We start from the raw sequence: 21,163 nt of genomic DNA on the forward strand, positions 1-21,163 counted from the left end.
ACCTGTGGCAAGGTAGGATAAGTACTAAGAAGAAGATGCAATATTTCTAAAATGTACATACACAGAAACAAGGCAACTCTCGTGGTTCAAAATTTCGAACACAAACCATATTAGTGGAATATGTTGGCAAAACAAAGATTGTACTAAACATTAAACATCATGAGAAATTCATGTTCAGTATGTATCCTACCAACCACAATTTTATCAGGTAAGTTTCTGCTTTGCGTATGTTCCCTCAACATGTATAATGCTGCTTTTGGTTAGCATTCAGATATGAATATTAATCTAACAATAAGACATAAAAGACAAATATTTAATCAAAGAAAAAAGAAGAGGAAGGAGAAATATCACAAGAATGACTAGAAGTAATTTATTACTAAAAATGATACACTATATGCACATACAACTCTTCAATCAGTAAATGCCAACAAGGGTTTAAATATACACTGTCAGAAAATGAAATACCAACACCAAGAAGTACTTGTGCTAGATAAATGAAATTCGGGATGTGTGTTTGCACATCTGAAAAATCATACCTATTCAAATTTGTATGCTAGTAAATGAAATGTCATATGGCTTTTAGTGCCGGGATATCTGAGAACGGGTTCGGCTCGCCAGGTGCAGGTCTTTCTATTTGACTCCCGTAGGCGACATGCGCGTCATGATGAGGATGAAATGATGATGAAGACAACACATACACCAAGCCCCCGTGCCACTGGAATTAACCAACAAGGTTAAAATCCCCAACCCGGCCGGGAATCGAACCCGGGACCCTCTGAACAGAAGGCCAGTACACTGACCGTTCAGCCAACGAGTCAGACTGTATGCTAGTGAACAAATAGTAGTAGCGCCACTATGACCTTGCAAAGCAAGTTTGCTTTAAATATGCGCTGCACACTTCATGAACATTAGTCATCGTCTGCTGTTAAGCTGTGAGGTAGGTGTGAGTCAAACATGCCTTTAAAGGATGAAGAAGGCACTATCAGCAGCTTACTGAGTTTGAACAAGGCCATGTAATAGGGCTATAGATGGATGATCCTTCCATGATATTGAAAAAAAAGTTGCATTCTTGTTGGCAACAATGGTTATTGGAAGGCACTGCCTCATGGAGAATGGGGTTCAACCGCACATGGGCTACTACAAAGTGGGAAGACCACCATATTCACCGCATGGTTGTGGTGGATAGTACTGCAGCTGAGGCAGCCTTCAGAGCTTATGTTGGCACCAGAGGGACACAGCAAACTGTAACAAATCGATTACTTGAGGGACATCTCTGAGCTAGATGTCTTATATATTCATGCCACTAACTGTGAATCACAGCCGTCTGCGACTTCAGTGGTGTCAAGCTAGAGCTCATTGGAGGATGGAATGGAGATTGTTGTGTTCTCAGATGAGAGCCGTTTCTGTCTTGGTGCCAGTAATGGCTGTAGGTTGATAGTAGGAGGCCAGGTGAGTGCTTGAAACCAAGCTGTCTGTGGTGTCAACACACTGGACCTACACCAGGAGTTATGGTCTAAGGAGTGATTTCGTTTGACAGCAGGAGCACTCTTGCTATTATCCCAAGAACCTTGACAGCAGATCTGTACATCAGACTTGTGACTGAACCAGTTGTGCTGCCATTCATTCGCATTGTTCAAGGGGGTGTTTTCCAACAGAAATGCTGCTGTCACCCAGTGTACTCTACAGAGTGTCAACCAGTTGCGCTGGCCTGTGAGATCACCAAATCTTACGCCCACTGAGCACGTGTGCAACATTATGGGACAAAAAATCCACTGACATCCAATACCAGCATTAACCCTTTCCGCTCGCGTGTCAACCTCTGGTCGACAGCTGTCACTCAGCGTTATAGCTCGTGTGTCGACCCCAAGTCGACACGCTTTGCCAATTGCTGCTAGGTTACCTGGCATGCCAGGGCTTTTGTACTTTGTTTCATAAGTGCTGGTCCCTTCTGGAAACCGAAAGAAACCAAATAGGAGAGTTTTAGTTCCTCTTTGCTCAGCAAAATTGCTCCGTTTCCTTGACAACGGAAAGCAGTCACATGAAACAACATGGTGGCGCACAGTATGAGCATAGCTGAGATTCTTGCATCTATTTTGGCTGATTCTGAATATAATGACCATGAAATTGATGAAAATTTTGAATCTGGCGATATCCATTAGCGATTCAAGTAATGATAATGATATCAGCATCGCAAGAATCATGGAGGAGGCGATAGTACTATGACTTGTCCCGGTCCCACTCATACCGTGCTGACTTCAAACATACCTTGGAGATCGTGGAGAACGGGTGATTCAGGATTACCCAAATTTCCTTACAGATTAGTCAGTGCATTCCTAAGTTGTGACAATAGACCTAAAATAGAACTAGAGTCCTGGCAGCTAATTTTTACTGATCAGTTGCTAACCTCTATTGCCCATGAGACAAACAAATTTGCCGAAATGAAATACAGCAAAATACTCCACTCCAGAAGGGATCTATTTGGTTTTCTTGGAGAGCTGTGACTTCAGAAAAGCTGATGGTATTTATTGGTGTATTTATCAGCATGGGGATGAACAGTAAGGCAGAAATGCAGGATTATTTTAGGGAAGACTGGTTGGATAAGCAACCAGGGTTCCATCCAGGCATTGACTGAACGCTTCCATGCACTCAAACATACCGTTAAGAAAGTGAAAAACATTACTTTGTGTCACGTAAATACTGTACTAGTTATGTGCGGTACATGCCGTATTTTTTAGATAAATAATATTTAATTATCACGCAAGACATTTACTGCGAGCTTGGTCTGTCTACGCTCAGCGAAGTGAGCCGACCTGAAGCAGCTACAGCTCTACGAGTGATGTGGACGCAGGAGCAAGATAGGCTACCTGCCTGTTCTGCCACGTGCTACCCGGCAAGGACTGGCATGTTCTAGAAGAAATGTCACACCTTCCTGAATGTTCGACCAGGAAATTTTCAAAACTCCTGTAATAATGATCGTATCAACTTGAGGGATACATCATTTTGTAGAGAATCGTGTAAACGCCCTCTAATATTAAGTTTTAAGTAAACCCATTGAGGGATTCTCGAGTTATTCTACTTCATAGAAAGCATGATATCTGATGACGTAGAAGCACAAATAGTATATAAGACAAGCTCAACCCAACCAAGTCAGTCAGTCATAGCTGGGGGTCCAGTCTCACTCACCGCACTACACTATTACTCTGTTCATCGAGACGAAGTGCTGTCAAAATCCATCTTCAAATTCTACAAGTCTTCATAGTGGACTTCGATTCTGTCAGTTAATTGGAACTTAGAATCCGTGCACGAGTAGAAACTCCGATATGTGATAAGTTTTACAGTGGACTTAGATTCTGTCAGTTGATTGAAACAGATTTTGTGTGTGTATAGAAACTTCGACATTGGCAAGTCTTTATAATTGTGGAACTTAGTTTCTTACCACTTTACAATTGTGGAACTTAAGTGTCTTACCAGCAAGTGTTGTAAATTTCAAAGTGACACACTGCTACATTATATTATTAACTGTGGAATTTCTTAAAACTCAGTCAGCTTATTTTCTTTCATTTATTAAGTAGAAGTGATCATGAAAGTGTTTAAACTTTTTCACTACCATAAATGCAAGTGATTACCTATTACACAATTTATACTCGTGTGCTTCGACACAAGTGATTAACTCTGGGTAGAAATGAACGATACTCAATTCATAATGAAGTGAATTTACAACTGTATATAATAACTGCTAACTTTATTATTTCTTCAAATTCTGAGTTGAAGCAAACGAAGTGAACTTAATTCAAACGGAGTTGAATTTTGAACTGTGCATAATAATTGCCATATTTCTTCCTCAAAGTGATTAATACTTTATTAGTGCGTTACTGATAGCAGTGTCCGTTGGATAAACTCTTGTGCAGTCGCATATTTATTCTAGTGTCAAGTACGACCATATTTCAGTGGAAAGCAACCACAAACTGTGCAAAATATATGAACAGTCTTCAGTTTCGTTATTTCTAAAGCTTATGTTCATGAACTGTGATTTATTTCTTTTCTTAATTTGATGCGATCCGCATCTTCATCTTTAAATAACATTTAAATTTTATCTACAAGGGACTAGTGAAAATCAACGTCATATTATTAACTCAAACATTGGTGTCAACTAAGTGTCGGGCGACTGTGCAATTGTGGACACTCATGTGAGTAATAAAATGAGTGATTCCCCTGCAAGACCGTTGGAGACCATCTAGAACTTCAGAGGTACGAGTTCGATCCCATGTCGGACCAACCTAGGTGTTCCCGCTCCATTCTATGGTGACAAATGAGGCCTGCAGCACGAGTTCCAGTCCAGTTCAGCACGGTGACCTGGGAGTACGGGTTACCTCATAGGCGATGTTGAAGATGACGAAAATCTACACCAAGGTGATATCCAATTCAACATGCATTTATTTGAATAAACTTCATTCTTAAAAGAAGTTTCAAGTTTTCTTGTAGATAGGACCCCTCCTCCTGTACCTAGCCCTAGCTATAATTTACCTGGAAATGCCCTGAGACATAACTGGTAAGATTATAAATTAAACCACTGAACTGCAATTTTTCTTGAAAATAAATATACATTGATTGAGATTTAATCTGGCTTCAAAGAGAACACTTTTGCTACAGCAAGTTAACACAATGAAACACAGTTTACATTCTAACAATAGTTCAACAGAGTGTGGTAGATCTTAAAATACTCATATACCTGCAGTGCCACCTTACACTTATCACATTCATAGTAGGATTCACCCCTGTTCTTTCCCTTGGGATTTTTCCACTGCAGTCATAGCAGACCTCGCAAGAAAAGCCACAGTGAGAAGATGAAGAGATTTTGGGAAAAGGAAAAGGCAACGACATCAGCTAAATAAGTTTAATTGCGCTCATTAGTCAGGCATAACGAAATAATAATAATAATAATAATAATAATAATAATAATAATAATAATAATAATAATAATAATAATAATAATAATAATAATAACAACCCGTGTGGGGATTTACCGGTTACCTCCATCGGGCGCGTCCCATTGGAATTGGGGAAGCTCGCTGGCTCTGCCGCCAGCAGAGTCAGAGGGTAATAGGGAAATAAAATACCACCGTGAAAAAAAAACTGGTCCCTTGCCAGGGTTACGGCGAAGACTGGTAAATGACCAGAAGCCAGAAAACATCTTGAGGCAACCTCTAGGGCTAACAACCCTAGTTGTAAAAGGATGGGTACCCATCCAAAGCAAAGTCAAGTCAAAAAGCATGATGGCACAACATTTCAAGAAACATACCCCAGGGGGTAAATCTTCGGATAAATCCCTCGTCGTGAATGCCACAGTGCACGAGTCTCATTCGCATTCTGGGGGAGACTCAACATCATGCAAGAGACGAGTCGGAGCGTCTCGGTGTACCCCGAAGAGTCAAAAACTCAGGCCAAAATCTAAAACCTTTCTAGCAACTTTCAACATAAATTCACTTACACAAACTGGCAAGCTGAAAACCCTCACCAAAGCTCTTCACGAAAATCAGATATCCGTAATGGCCCTACAGGAAACAAGGTACCCAGATGAAGAGATTTTTGAATCCGAAGGCTACCGATTTTTCAAGAGCAAAGCGCAAAGAGGAATCCTCAATGGAGCTGTGATGCTTGGAACCGCATTTGCTGTTAGAACCAAAGTCCTTAAATCGGTTGCAAATTTCGAACCTGTGAATGACAGATTGTCTATACTCACAATTAAATGCGCGAACAAAACCTACGCCCTAGTTAACGCACATGCTCCTACAAACGATAAGAACAAGTCTGATCCAGACGAAGTTGATAATTTCTGGGACCTACTGGATGAAAAATTACACAAAATCCCCAAACACCATATCAAGCTTCTTTTGGGTGACTTCAATGCCCAACTAGGCCATGAACAGAAGTACAAGAAAGTTATAGGAAATTACCCTGCTCACAAAAGAACCAATCCCAACGGCAAAAGACTGGTGTCCATTTGCGAAAATCAAAACCTGCAGGTCATGTCGACCCAATTTTGCCATCTACCCAGAAAGCAAATGACTTGGCGTTCTCCCGTCCAAGCTCTCGGAGAGTTCCAAATTGATCACGTTGCAATCTCCAGGAGAAACAGCCCTGAGATTATGAATGTGAAGGTAAAGAAAGGCATCAATGTGGCCTCAGATCATTATATGTCTCTTATCAAATTCAAACCAATTCCCGCAAACACAAGGAAGACAACCAAACATATCACACGCTTCAACAACGATAAACTTCGGCAAAGGGTCGAGGAGTTCCAGGAGAAGGCTAGACCAAATGTCTGTGACTTTAACAACGCCAAAAGTCTCCTTGTTGAGGCTGCCAAAGACGTTGCAGAAATCAAGAGAAGCAAAAAGCATGCCTGCTGGAATGGTACCTTCGAATTAGTCCTCCAAGAAAGACTCAATGCATGGAAACAGTACTACTCTACGAAATCAGAAAATGATTGGGAAACCTACTAAACCCAACGTGCCCAAGCAGCTAGGGTGTTCAGAACTGAGAAACGTAAATACGAAAAATCTCTCATTGAAAAGATAGAACAAAACTTTAGGAAGAATGAAAGCAGAGAGTACTACAGAGCCTTCAAACGCAAACTCACTGGCTATAAACCACCATCTCTATGCTTTGAGCGAAAGGACGGCACACTGGCGACGTCAAATGAAGAAAATTGCAGCATTCTGGCAGATTACTTCAAGAATTTACTTAATTGCTCTAAACCGCAAAGCGCCATTGAGACCAAGGAACCCTTACTCAGGTACCCGGATTCCAGACCACCCGACAGATGAAATCAAGCGCCACATTGCCCGTCTCAAAAATAACAAAGCGCCGGGTGAAGACTCAGTAGTAGCAGAACTATGGAAATATGCCCCAGAGGAATCACTTGATATTTTGCAAAAGCAAATAGAAGAAATTTGGAACAAGGAGACCCTACCCAAAGATTGGAAAATAGCTTTGATCCATCCACTACACAAAAAAGGCAGCATGAAGAACATCAACAACTACAGAGGAATATCTTTGCTACCCGTGACTTACAAAATTCTATCACTTGCCATCCTAGAGCGTTTGGAAGCACAAGTCGAACATCAAATAGGTGAATACCAAGGAGGGTTCATAAAAGGTTGCTCAACAGCTGAACAGATCCAAAATCTCAAAACGATAATCAGATATTGTACACTAAGGTCCGAGCAGTATGTGTCTGTCTTTGTGGACTTTAAGAAAGCGTACGACTCCATTGACCGGGAAGTCCTGCTAAACATCTTAAATGAATTTGGAGTTGATTTGAAACTGCTGGCATTAACTAGAGCCACCCTGACCAATACAAAATCCAAGGTGAAGTTCCACGGATGTCTCTCGCATTCCTTTGACATCAAAACAGGAATCCGACAAGGTGATGGACTATCCCCGATACTCTTCAACTGTGTTCTTGAAAAGATCATCAGAACCTGGCGGGTGAGATTACAGGAAACCAACTACAGTCCATTGAGCATAGGAACCAAATCCAAGGGGATCACAACAGACTGCTTAAGATTTGCCGATGATATTGCTGTTCTCTCAAACGACATAGAAACCGCTAGAGCTCAAGTTGAAATTTTAAAGGAAATTGCCGAACAAACTGGTTTGCAGATATCGTTTCAGAAAACAGAAGTAATGACTAACATCAAAGAGGCTCCATCAAAACTCCATACAAAATACAGGGACATCACCCGAGTAGACAAATTCAAATACCTGGGTGAGATCATGAAAAATGGACTGGACAAAGAAGCACTTCAAGAGCGAGTACGCAAACTGGAAATAGCCTACCAAACATCCTGCACAATCTACAACAAAAAATGCCTTTCCCAAAACAGCAAGATACGTCACTATGAAACAGTTCTGAAGCCAGTAGTTCTATATGCAGCCGAAACCCTGTCTCTAAATGCCAACAAAGGACTCCTTGAAGAACTGGAGAAAAGAGAACGCAAAATTGTGAGAGGAATCTTGGGATCAAAGTACAAAAATGGAATCCATCAAAAGAGATCCAACAAGGAAGTCTACAGCAAAATAGAGAAAATTACCAACACAATCAGAAAAAGATGGGCACGATTTTACGGTCATCTGAAAAGAATGGACGGAAGAAAGTTAACTAAAGAAATCTTTCACTTTTTTGATTCAAACCCCAAAACCACAATTCCCTGGTTTGGAAATACCAAAGAAGACCTGCAAATGCTACATATCTCAGCTGAAGACGCCCTTAACATAGATCTCTTCCGCAAGAAAATATTGACGAACGGGCTAAACCGAGACGAGCAACCGAAGAGAAGACACGGTGCCCCTTGGACAGAGGAGCGTAAGCAGGCCCACTCACAAAGAATGAGGGAAATTTGGGCTCTAAAGAAGGCCAAGTTTAGTGTCAAATGCAACAAGACTTAACGTGGTCCTTGATGGCCCCAGCGAATTATATAATAATAATAATAATAATAATAATAATAATAATAATAATAATAATAATAATAATAATAATAAATACAAGACTGACAAACCGGATCAATACCTTCTTTCAGCAGAAGAAAAACTATGGGGCTTGGAGAACTGAACTCTGTGGTAGCAAGATTACACCACACATTATTTGGTACATTGTCTATTTTTGTACACGTTCAGTTTTCTAGGTTATGCACACGCCCACCTGCATCCCCGTCTTCATTTTCTTCAATAATGTCATCTAATTCTTTGGAATTACTAATGCTATCGTCACTCAAAGGTAATTCAGTATCACTTTCATCAGGAAAACCATCACTGACATCGCTTTCCTCCAAGAAATGTAATATTCGAGCTTCATCCGACTCGGCCATGACGTTGACTTTACCTTCACTAAAGCTTTACGCGGCAATTTACTCTATTGTATTTAGACTCTTTGGCGGCGAAATACGTAGCTGAAGGGCAAAGATAGCTGAAATAAGATTACCAACATCTCGTAGACATGTTGGGATTGCAAAGAAATATCGATATGTACCCTTGGAAACCTCGACAAAGCAATAAAGAGGGTGGACGGAAATTTCCGTCATTGCATTTATGGCAACCCGCGGACAATGACAGATATTTCCGTCATTGCAAGGCAATGGGTTAAATAGTAAATCTGGGCTATATTTTACTGGTACATACCATACATTCATTAATTTTGTAGTTCCTTCCTGTATATATTGTTACAACCGGTACTTAATACCAGGTTTTAAGAAGAATGCTGACTGAAATACGAGTTGGGAGAAATCAGGATTTACAAATAATTCAAGTGGAAAGGGTTAACTGTTGCTGATTTGACTGACCAAGAACAACAGGCGTGGAACTCAGTCCCACAAAATGACATATGGCACCTGTATGACAAAATGGATGCATATTTGCATGCTTGAATTCAAAATCATGGCAACTACAGCAGTTATTAATGTACCACCATGTCACTGGTTTTCTCATGCATACTAGAACCAGTGACCTGGAAACATTAATCAAATAAAAATGTTACCTAGACAATTGCTTAGCCTAAATTTTATTCTTCTAAACTAATGTCTTCCTGATGCTGGGTTTTCATTTCCCTACAACTTATAAATTCTTGTGAGACAATCTTTATACAATTATAGGTGAATAGCAAATTTTAACTTTAATTTTATAGGTTAATTAACTACTTAATGTTCAAATACAAGTGCTATTTAAAAAGGTTCTAAAGAACCAGAAATATTTACCTGAGTCACTCTTACTGCTTATACTTCTTGCAGCAGATGCATTTGAAATATCACTCTGGGAGCCAAGACCAAGAACACTTGGATTTGATTCTTGCATATCTCCTCCAGCTCCGGGATCAGGCACAACAGAGGCAGAATCTTTCACTTGCTCTTTCTCCTCACCCACTGTGACTACAGATACATGACTCATATCCTGCCGTTTTTTTGCTAGAAACAAATCATCTTCTTCGTCATACTCGGTTGGAAAATCTCCTAAGGTTAACTCCAGACATGCCCTAGATTCTGCTGTATCTCCCTCATCAACACCTACAAAGCTTGAGTTCACTATTAGCACTTCACTTTCATCTAGTTTTTGACCCTTTATGTTAGATTTATCCGACACAATACTGATAGGCCGATCCTGAAGAGGCTGATGTATGCCATACTCCAATGAGTCCAATAACTGATAGGAATCATCATCTGTCGAGGATTCATTGATTTGAGTTTTGTTTGTCTCATTTGCCACAATAACTACTTCATCAGAGGGTCCATGGGGAGGTTTAACAGGTGTGGAACTATCTACTGGAGGAAGGAGCACTGGGGGATGTGTGGTTACAACAGTCACTTGCGTCACATTACCTGAAGATATACTTAAGTCTTCACGTAAATCTGATGTAATGGTTATCATGGATTTATTTAACTTAGGCTCTGGTGGTGTAGGCTCCACCAATTTCTTAGACCCTGAAAGCAATCCAGAAGACATATTACAACTACTGAACAAAGTTAAGGAAAAAAAAAATTAAACATTTAAAAACATCATCATCATTTTCTAACTTAAAGTTGTACACATTGACAGACGTCAACTGATGTGGTTCTCGCAAATAATATAGAGTAAAAATACTATTTTCAAATAGTTCCAAAAATACGTGTAATAGACACCTTTTATTAAAGATTAAGGATTAATTATTTACTAACAAACTAATGGAAATCATCTTGTTAAAGTTATGTAGGATATAGAACAGGGCCTCTCAAATGCCCAAAATTTCACGCGTGCAATTCGAGGCGCAAGAGCTCCGTGCACTGTGCATCGGTCCTGCTCGGTTCGCCTCAGACCAACGCTTCGTCTCTGGGCTACTCGGCTCAACTCGGCTCGGATGTGGAGCGTAAGGAGCAAGTGAGGAAGAGGGAGACAGGCGGAGCGAGCGAGACAGGCGTGTGGAAAGAGAGAGACAGTGCTATTGCTCCAAATCGAGGAGTGGGTGTCTGCACTCTGGTCAACCAAGCAAAGGCCTCTTTTGCACCGTGCACGGTGCATGCACTCTGAGAGGCCCTGATATAGAAGAAGAGTACAATGGTATTTTTGCACGATGTAAATTAAAATGAAGTTAAAATAAACAACTCTGCAGCAATATTCCTTTATATTGTTCCAGATTTACCATTGGATCAGCACAGATGGTGAAACAGTCTGCCAATTCTGCAGTTCCTCTTCCTGCGGCCAACTTAAAAGTCATTTCTTTACATCTTATAACCTCTATTTTGAATGCAAATACCCATTTAGTTTTTCCATTTCTATAGATCATGACAATACAGTATTACAGCTTTCTTTTTTGCATCCTTTATATTAAAGTGTGAAGACTACATTTCGCACCCCGCAAGAATATTGGCATAACTAAAAAGAAAGTTGTATTTTAGTTATGACATGCACCATGTGCAAAAATAAGCACTCAATTGAGCTAGAAAATTGTCATAAGTGTAAATCGTATCTTTCTCATGAAAAATAACAAATGCTGTTATACGATTTCAGCATACTGAACATCAGCAGTCAAGAATAATTGTGATTTATTTCATTCCAACTCTGTGAAAATGTGATGTCATATATACTGAATGTTATCATGTAGAAATACTCTGATAAAATATTATCCTTGATTTGATATGGTGTTTTAAATTTTAAATTTGTTTTCTCAAAAATGTTCATTTTTGAGTTGTGTTGCTATTCTAGTGAAGGTACAACACAGCTTCTCTTCCTTGTGTAAAATTCCATTCATTCAGTACTATATACCTTAATCTTGATAATCAACGTAACTACACAAAACTCTCACTAATCCTGCCACTCACCAATCCAGCCTATTGTAGAGATGAGCTTCTATCCTGTTAAGAATTGCAATCAACATCTGTGCTATAGCTATTAAATGGATGCCAACAATGTGTCAATGAATTCTGAAATTGTGGCTTCAGTTAGCAATATCATGTCTACAAAATGAAACTCATTTTACCTATCTAAAGCAGAAAGTGGAAATTTTTGACAAATTGGAGTCAAAGCGACATTGATGTATCAATTAATGCATCAATTCGTGACACTTACTTGTCAGTAAAATGACATGTTCCACAAGCTTCCAGAAAGAGAGAAAATTGATGAGAAGACATTACTAAGTGGCTAAGCGAGGCCAATTGCACAGTAGACCAAATGTTAACCCATGAAAAAATAATCGAAAGTGTGCAGGAACGTGATGAAAATTACAAAGGTGATGACGTAACAGGAGTGGAGAGCATTTCCCACTTTGATGGTGCCGAAGTTGCAAAAATCTTCCTGGAGTATATTTTAGTCGAAAAATCAAATACATGCAGTATTGATATAATGCTTGTGAAGTTGTTGCACAACAAAGCATGCCACCAGTGAGCATCTTCATTGCATCAAAAAATTTCATAGGGAATGATATTTTGCATAGAAAACTCCAACACTAAATTTTTCTGTTCGAGTTTTCTTAAATGTATGAATACTGCATTGTAATTTTGGATTCGATAAAGAAGGTATTCAACTAAATTACCCAGACACACTCAATCTCTCTATTTTGGCACCTCTCTGTGCAAGGAATGGTCGGATTAGCAAGAGTCTAGCGTATTCTCATTTGGACTACAGTGACTATATAGATACAATGCTGTCAACTCTGTTTGATTTCCGATTGGCTGTGTCTGGAGTTGAGCTTGATCCACTACCACTGTATCGTAAACACGTTTTAATGATCGTAGTTTACTGAGTTGGTGAAAATGCAGTGTTGATGTGCTTTCTGCTGTACCAACAAGCCGCAGAAAAGATTTATTATGAAAGTATTTCCCAGGGACTCAATTCAAAGAAAGCAATGGGCAGCCATGGTTAGAAGAGAAGTAAGTCCAAAATTCTTAATTTATTTAAAGGTAATCTAAGTACCCACAATATACTGTAGAACCTTGATAATTCAAAATTGGTAAATTCAAAATCTCGCCTAATTCGAAGAAGCTTTTGTTCCCGGACACATGAGGTAGGGTTTTTCATGTTATTTAAATTGTTTATTTTGAAATACTGATAATTCGTAATTCAAAGAACAATGTCTGTCCCATTTCCACAATTCAGACTTTTAATTCAAAACTGCCTTTACATTTAAAAAAAGTCTTTTACAGAGTAATTTAAATTCAAAATTTCTCCACGTCTTGAAAAAACACGTCTTCTGGAATGTGCAGGGGAAGCTTTCCACTCTTTCCCTTACTTCGGTGTGTCTACAGTGTGCTTCATATTTGCTAAGTTTGAGTGAAATCGTAATTCTTTTGTATTCAGCATTTTAAGGAACACCACAATATCACATAGCAGGCAGTGTGTGGAGAAGCAGAATGCAGTATGTAGCTGCGTGCTCTCCTCTCCTTTGAAGCAATTCACAACACAAAGTTTATTCACTTCCTCGAGATGTATTCCAGAGATGAGTATGTGGATATGTTAATTATCTATGAAGAAGCTAGGCAGAATGCATACCAGGCACAACGCCTGTACCAGGAACGCTATCCGGACAGATGACAGGAAGAGGTCGTCTTCAATGCTATTCAGCATAATCCTCATACTAGCACATGGGCCATTGCACAGGAGATGAACATCAGCTGAGTGTCTGTTATGCGGATATCAATACCCACCAGTTTCACCTGTACCATCTGTACTTACACCAGGAGATCCATGGTCATGATTTCGATGCCTGGGTGGCGTTCTGTCAATGGATCTTACAGCATGTGGACACTGATCCTGCTTTTATAGCGACTCTCTTACTTACAGATGAAGCACGATTCAACAACAATGGAACCATTAATCGCCATAGTGTGCTTTAATGGAGTGTGGATAATCCCATTGGGTGCAACTGACAGCTTTTCAGGTACAGTGGGATGTGAATGTATGGTGTGGAATCATGGGTGATCACCTCATTGGTCCCCATTTCTTTGAGGGCCATCTGACCAGTCAACGCTATCTGCGGTTTCTCCAAGATGAACCACCACCGTTTTTTGAATATGTGCCACTCCTTGACTATTGCAGGATGTGGTTTCAACATGATGGAGAGGCGGTAGTCGTCCGGAACCATCTCCATGCAACGTATCCTGATAAATGGATAGGTAGGGGAGGACCTGTCCCCTGGCCCGCCAGATCGCCCTATCTTACACCCCTGGATTTTTTTCTGGTGTATGCACAAGAGCCGGCCAGCCCTTGTCACCTTAGACAGCTCATCACCGAGGTATGCCAATCCATTTCGCCAGAGATGTTGCAATGGGCCAGACGGTCCTTACAACATCGTGCACAGCTCTGTATCGATCGCGGAGGTCGTCAGTTCGAGAAGGTGCTGTGTTAAACGCTGTGCATAACTGAAATCCTGTCACATGTTTCCTAGCCTCTATAAACCCAGCTCCATACCAACGGCCCCTTTCAGGGTCAAATAAACAAATCAGTCTGTGAAAAATACTAAGATACGTAGGTGGTTTGAAAAGTTCTCGGAATGTACTAGAATTAAGTATCTTACCTCGGTGAAACTGCTTTTATTTTTCAACATAGTCTCCCTGTAGACTAATGCATTTGGTCCAGCGATGTTCCAATGCTTTGATCCCATCTCGAAAATGAGATTCCTCCAGGCCTGCAAAATACATCTCCAATTCGGCTGTCAGTTCTTCCCTTGTAGAAAATCTCAGTCCACCGAGGAAAATTTTCAGCCTGGGGAATAGATGAAAGTCTGATGGTGCCAAATCACTTGAATAAGGTGGATGTGGCAACAATTTGTACCCCAGTTCATGAAGTTTTGCCATGGAACACTTGTGTGCGGCGGAGCGTTGTCCTGATGAAAGATGACCTTTTTCCTTGCCAAACCAGGCCTTGTTTCGCATATCTTTTCTTGTAGTTGGTCTAGGAGGTTTGCATAGTATTGCCCCGTAATTGTTTGGCCAGTAGGAAGATAATCTATCAGCAGAATGCCTTTTGCATCCCAGAAAACTCAGGCCATGACCTTTCCGGCCAAACGCACTGCCTTTGCTTTCTTTAGTGGTGGTGAATCAGCATGTTTCCACTGCTTTGACTGCTGTTTTGTCTCTGGGGTATAGTAGTAGACCCAAATTTCATCTGTAATCACAAACCGGTGCAAAAAATCTTGTTGGTTGCACTGAAAACGGGCCAGACTTTGTTCGGACATTTCCAATCTGGTGCGTTTGTTGTCCAATATCAAGAGCTGCGGCACCCATCTTGCGGATAATTTTTTCGTACCCAATTCTTCGGTTAAAATATAATATACCCATTCAGAAGACATCCCTACAGCTTCCGCAATCTCCCGCACTTTCAGTCGACGATCCTCCACGACCATTTTATGCACTTTTGCGATAAATTCTGCGGTCGTTACACTTTTTGGCCGTCCACTACGCGGATCATCATCCAAGCTCTCTCGACCAAATTTAAACTCACTGGTCCACTTGGCAACAGTTGAAAATGAAGGAGCAGAGTCCCCCAGTGTGTTCTGAAAGTCAGCATGAATTTCCTTTGCTTTCATACCTTTCTTTACAAAGTATTTAATCACTGCTCGAATCTCAGTTTTTTCCATTGTCACAAATCACTACGCGGGAACAACAACAAAGAGTCGTCACTACCACACTCCTGCAGCTAGAGCACTGACGTGCCACGTGTTCACTCACAAAGGATGTGTGATTATTGCGCGGGAACCTCGTTGCTCTAGCACTGCATCTAGCAGTGATTCCGAGAACTTTTCAAACCGTCCTCGTATTACCCCGGTTTAGGGAGAGGGACTGATGCCTTTGAGAATTGTAGTAAATGTGAAGGGATGCATAAAATTGGATCGCAACGGGCTGTTGGACCGCCCAGTAAAACAAAGGTACATCAAAACCATAAATAATATTCACATCAGTGACCAATAGTGATAGACATTCTTGAGCCTTACAGAAACTTTCTTCTTTCACACTATTCAGTAGAACATCTGCTACTTCCTGTTTAATTTCTGCATGTATCTGTACAGGGTGACCACAAGAATACTTCTTGATTTCAAATACAGTAGAACCTCTGTTATCTGGAATACTTTTAACCAAAATACTGTTAAACCAAAACGACTGAAAATAAACGTTTTCTGTTAAAACGAATTAAAGGAACATTGTTCGTTATGTTATTTTATGTTATGTTATGTTATGTTAAGGGGATGAGTAACAGAATGCATGGACTCTGACCTCGAGTGCCTACTTCCCTTCTCTATTGCCCACCCAGTTTGTTTTACCACTTTTATTCTTTCCATTGTTTTTTTTGTTAAGTTTTGACAAAGGGGATGAGTATCAGAATGATTGGATTCTGACCTTGACTGCCTCCTTCCCTTCTGTTGCCAACTCAGATGAATCAATGCCTTCTGACGTTCTGCTAATGAAATGATGTGACATAAGGGCTAGAAAATGATGTGAAAACAAAAGGAAGTAAAACATGTTAAAAAAAAAAAAAGAAGTGCATTATGTACAGTATAAATATGTGCACTATGGAACATGGTTTGTTTTAAATATGTACAGTAGTTTCAGTTTATTAAAATGCTTTGTTAGCACTGTAATTCTACTGTCTCAATGTACTTTAATCCAAAATGTCGAAAAAAGTTTCTTCACTATAAAAAAGGTATTTTAATAATTTTAATTTATCTGAAATTTTCATTATCCAAAACCACCTTCCAACACTTTCTTCCAGTTAACAGATGTTCTACTGTAGTTACGACATCAATACTTATTGGAATATGTTTACACAAGGTGAGTAAACTGAAACAAATAAACAGCTTGTATACAGGTGATGGATTGGTAACCATGCTCATGAATCAATTGGGTTGTTGGTTTTATTTTAATTTGCTCTACATCGCACCAACACGGATAGGTCTCATGGCGACGATGCGATATGAAAGGGCTGGGAGTGGGAAGGAAGGCACAGACCCAGCATGTCTGGTGTGAAAATGGGAAACCATTTTCAGGGCTGCCAACAGTGGAGTTCGAACCCACTATTTCCTGAATGCAAGTTGACAGCTATGTGACCCAAACCACACGCAGCCACTAGCTCGGTCAATTGTTTTCTAAAGTCATGTTTTGTTTATGTTTTGCGTTTACTGTGCTGGGATGGATCTGTACATGAATGAATAAAAAATTAACCACAGAACAATGTGTTTACGTGCTACAATATTGGTGGAAGCACAGTAACAACACAGTATTGGTGTTAGGAGATTCTTAACAGAAGATTTCCTAATGTTCAACTCCCATCACCAATGCAATTAGAAATGTGAACTAATGATTGGAGCAAATCGGTAGTATTATGAATGTACTGTAAAGTGGACAACCATGAACAGTTAGAACGGAAGAGAATAATGCTCAGAGCTGTGTCATTATCAAGTCACCAGAAGGAGGTCTCTCAAACTGTGGAATGATTATTCAAGAAGCCTACTGCACAACCTGAGGCCATACTGATCAAAGCTTTTGCAGGAGCTACAAGATGATGATGCAAACCGTCATTTAGAGTTCTGTGAATGGTTTCTTATTCAATATGAAGCCAATTCATACTTTTCGAAAACAATTCTACGGACCGATGAAGCCATATTTAAGCCACGTGGTCGAACTGAACCAGAACAATTGTTTACAGGCTAGTAAACGTCCACACAAAATTATCTCAAAAGAGTCAAACACTCCTGGTATAACCAACTGGGGTAGCATTTAAAGTGGAGGTTGTCATAGGACCAATCTTTTTTGAAAGAAAGGTTACCAGTGACCAATAATTTCATATGTCACAAGAAGTGATTATTCCAGAACTTGAAAACAACCCCCATTTTGCCAATGTGCAGCTGACAGGGCAACAAGATGGAGCACAGCCTCATTCTGGTATATGAGTGAGGAACTCCTTGAAACAGCAATTCCATGAATGGACTGGCCATCATGGCACAACAAAATGGCCACCCAGATCATGCAACTTGATCATGCGATTTTTTGCTATGGGGTATCCTAAAACATGATGGTTTTGCTTGGAAACTGCAGAATCTGCTTCATCAACAATTAATGATTGAACAGCCATTAGTAAAAATCAATAAAAGTCGTGAGTTATGTTTTTTCATATGTAAATCAGTGCCTAAACATCATATATGTACCAAGAAACAGGCCCTCCATTTTTGAACAATATATGTATAGGAATATCTAATCAAATGTAAATTAAATGTAAACAACTATTAGGAAAAATGACTTTTTCACCCACCCAGTAGATTTGGTGCCCGGAGATACTTTAACTCAAAAAGTTTCTTATCTCTTCCACAGATCTCTGTGCACTCCTCCCTCTGCCATCAAAGGGCAGTATAAGTCAAGATCGAGCTGACCCCACAGCAACAAAGCTGGTGAATGTTGTAATTCGCTAGAACGAACAGCGTTGTGATGCAGTGTGCTTCCAGACACAAATTTAATGTGAACCTACCTAACAATAACACCATTTTCAGGTAATACAATTTCAGTGAAAAAAGGATGCACCTATGAGCAACACAAGGGACATTCAAGATGTTTATCATTCTTTGAGGAAGTTATTTATCACATCAGAGAAGACTTTCCTGTGCAACCAAAACAAGTTAACGTGCAGAATCAGCCGAGTTACAGGTCATGCAAAGCACAGTATGCAAGATCTTATGCAAACATGTGAAGAACAAATCAAACAAGCCGTAATTGGCCCAGAATTTACACTAGCAAGACACAGGAAAACAACATGAATTCTGCTCAAAACTTCGGGCATTAATGGAAAATGATGATGCCCTGCTGTCAACGATCATTTTCAATGGTGAGGTTCCTTCCACTTGCAGTGGAAAGGTCAACCAGGACAATGTGAACCTATGGGGGAAAGAGAATCCACATGCCACCCTGCAGGTGGAATGTGACTTAAAAAACGTTTCTTTTTAACCAGACTGGGCTGTGTACCGTTTGTTTATCTTCGAAGGACAAACCAATACTGAACATTTAAACCAATTGGAAAATGCCACAACTGGCTGCCGAAGGTGGTGACTACATTTTCAGCAAGATGGTGCACCACTGCACTGGCATCTCAATGTTGCATTTTTCAACAAGCACCTGCCAAACAGATGGATTGGTCACCCAGGAGAAAATGACCAGGTGTTCTGCAAGTGACCACTGAGGTCAATGGACCTGACTGCAAACTTTTTCCTTTGAGGATACATGAAAGAGTGTACATGCCTCCACTACCTGCAAACCTGGACAATCTGCAGAAACATATCACTGAAGCTGTAAACTTAATCACGCCAGATATGTGGCGGACTCTGGTCAAAGCTAGAATCTATCGATGTTTGCTGAGCAACAGGTGAGGCACATATCAAGTGTCTGTGATATAATATGAAATTCTGAGTTTACTTACAACCTCTTCTGTATAAGAATATTCCGGTAAGGTTCCATAATTCTACAGTTACTTAGAGTAATGAACACCATTGGCAGCTACCTGGTAACTACACTGCTTCCCAAAACAGCCATGCACGCGAACAAAACTGGTGACCTTCAATGTCAGCGTCATTATTAGGCCTATACATTGCTAGAAGCAATGAATGAAATAAAAGAAAACCCTTAATTAAGAAATATGTTATACATTGCTAGCCACGGCAGCTGGTTGTACAATGCCTCTGTGTAACATCACTGGTTCTGGGAAAATAGTGAAGAGAGAATGACATTCTAATAGCCTCTACAAAGCATTTATCAAATCTGCAGAATGGCATCAAAACATTACTCTCTTGAGCGAACTGCAAGGTCGAAAATAATGTATTTTCGAGCCCCAGCAGCGCAGGAAATATAAATCGAATTGAAATACCAAGGTTGCGACCCTTCGAGTTCTTAGAAAGGCAGAGTTGTAACATGTCTACTGTATCTGACGCTTAGCCAAATTTTCAACAGGTTCTTGTCAATATTATGATCCCAATTTTAAGTTGTGGTTATTAAACACACAGAAATAAAGAATAATTAAGCAGCCGCAAGAAAATAAGGCATAACTAATTACCAATGATCGGTGCTGGCATGAAAACAAAGATAGTCTAAAAATGTGTACTTTACAAGAAAGGCATTCAGTGGCTCGCAACAAGGACACTTTAAAGAAGTCGCAAACATAAAATTGAGAGGTATATGCACGAAAAATGCAAGGTTGGGAATGGCCATAACATGAGATGCGATACGAATGTGGGTTCGCAAAGAGGAATTCCCTGAACTTTCAAAGGCAGTATCAGATACCTCTAATCAAAATGATTAAGGAAATAAGTAGGATGTACATCATACTTCTGTGTGCCTGTTGTTTTTTCTTCAAATTTAATTTCAAATTTGTTATAACTAAAATTATGATTTCACAAAGCATATTTTAAGCCTGATTGAATATTTTTGTAGGAAAAAGTGGCGGTTGTCTTGGATTCAGAGAAATACCGTACTTTTATTTTTAAATGCAGCAACATATCTTAGCCATCCAGTGAGTTGTTCAACTGTATTTTGAAGTGGTTAGAACCTTCATAGAAATTGAAGATAATAACAACACTTACCATAAAAATATTAATAATGCTCAAATACCTTAGAAAATTAACAACAACAAATATTGATTGGCAGACACCCTGATATGACAATGTTTTTTTTTTTTTTAATATCCAAAATCAGCACCTGCCTTACAAATAAGGTGACAACTGAGGTCCAGGACTACAACAATAAATTAAGATAATACAATTATTATTATTTTATTTTTTTACAAGTTGCTTTATGTCGCACCAACACAGATAGGTCATATGGCGATGTGGGATGGGAAATGGCTAGGAGTGGGAAGGAAGCAACCTTGGTCTTTAATTAGGTACATCCTTGCCTGGTGTGAAAATAGGAAACCACGGAAAACCCTCTTCAGGGCTGCCGACAGTGGGGTTCGAAACCACTATCTCCCGAATACTGGATGGTGGCTGTACTTAAGCGACTGCAGCTACTGAGCTCAGTACAATTTAAAATATAGAAAGAAAGAAAAATAACAGGAAATTTCATACACTGCTATACAAGTGCTGATTCAAAATATGTATTCAATCTTCCAAAATACCTGTGAGAATTTCAGTATATTGCTGGGCACACGAACTAAGTTGCTGAAGGTGTTT

At 39.8% G+C, this 21,163-nt stretch overlaps 1 protein-coding gene across 1 annotated transcript in view; it reads right to left on the minus strand.

Annotated features, from left to right (window-relative positions):
* Window positions 1-21,163, minus strand: part of Slik (Sterile20-like kinase) — a 733,683-nt gene that overhangs the window by 299,931 nt on the left and 412,589 nt on the right. The window contains exon 11 of the mRNA XM_067159768.2: window positions 9,753-10,472. Coding sequence (XP_067015869.2) covers window positions 9,753-10,472 — 720 coding nt within the window. The remainder of the gene's footprint in view (window positions 1-9,752; window positions 10,473-21,163) is intronic.

Source organism: Anabrus simplex, chromosome 1, assembly GCF_040414725.1.
Source record: "Anabrus simplex isolate iqAnaSimp1 chromosome 1, ASM4041472v1, whole genome shotgun sequence".
In the NCBI taxonomy this organism is placed as follows: Eukaryota; Metazoa; Arthropoda; class Insecta; order Orthoptera; family Tettigoniidae; genus Anabrus; species Anabrus simplex.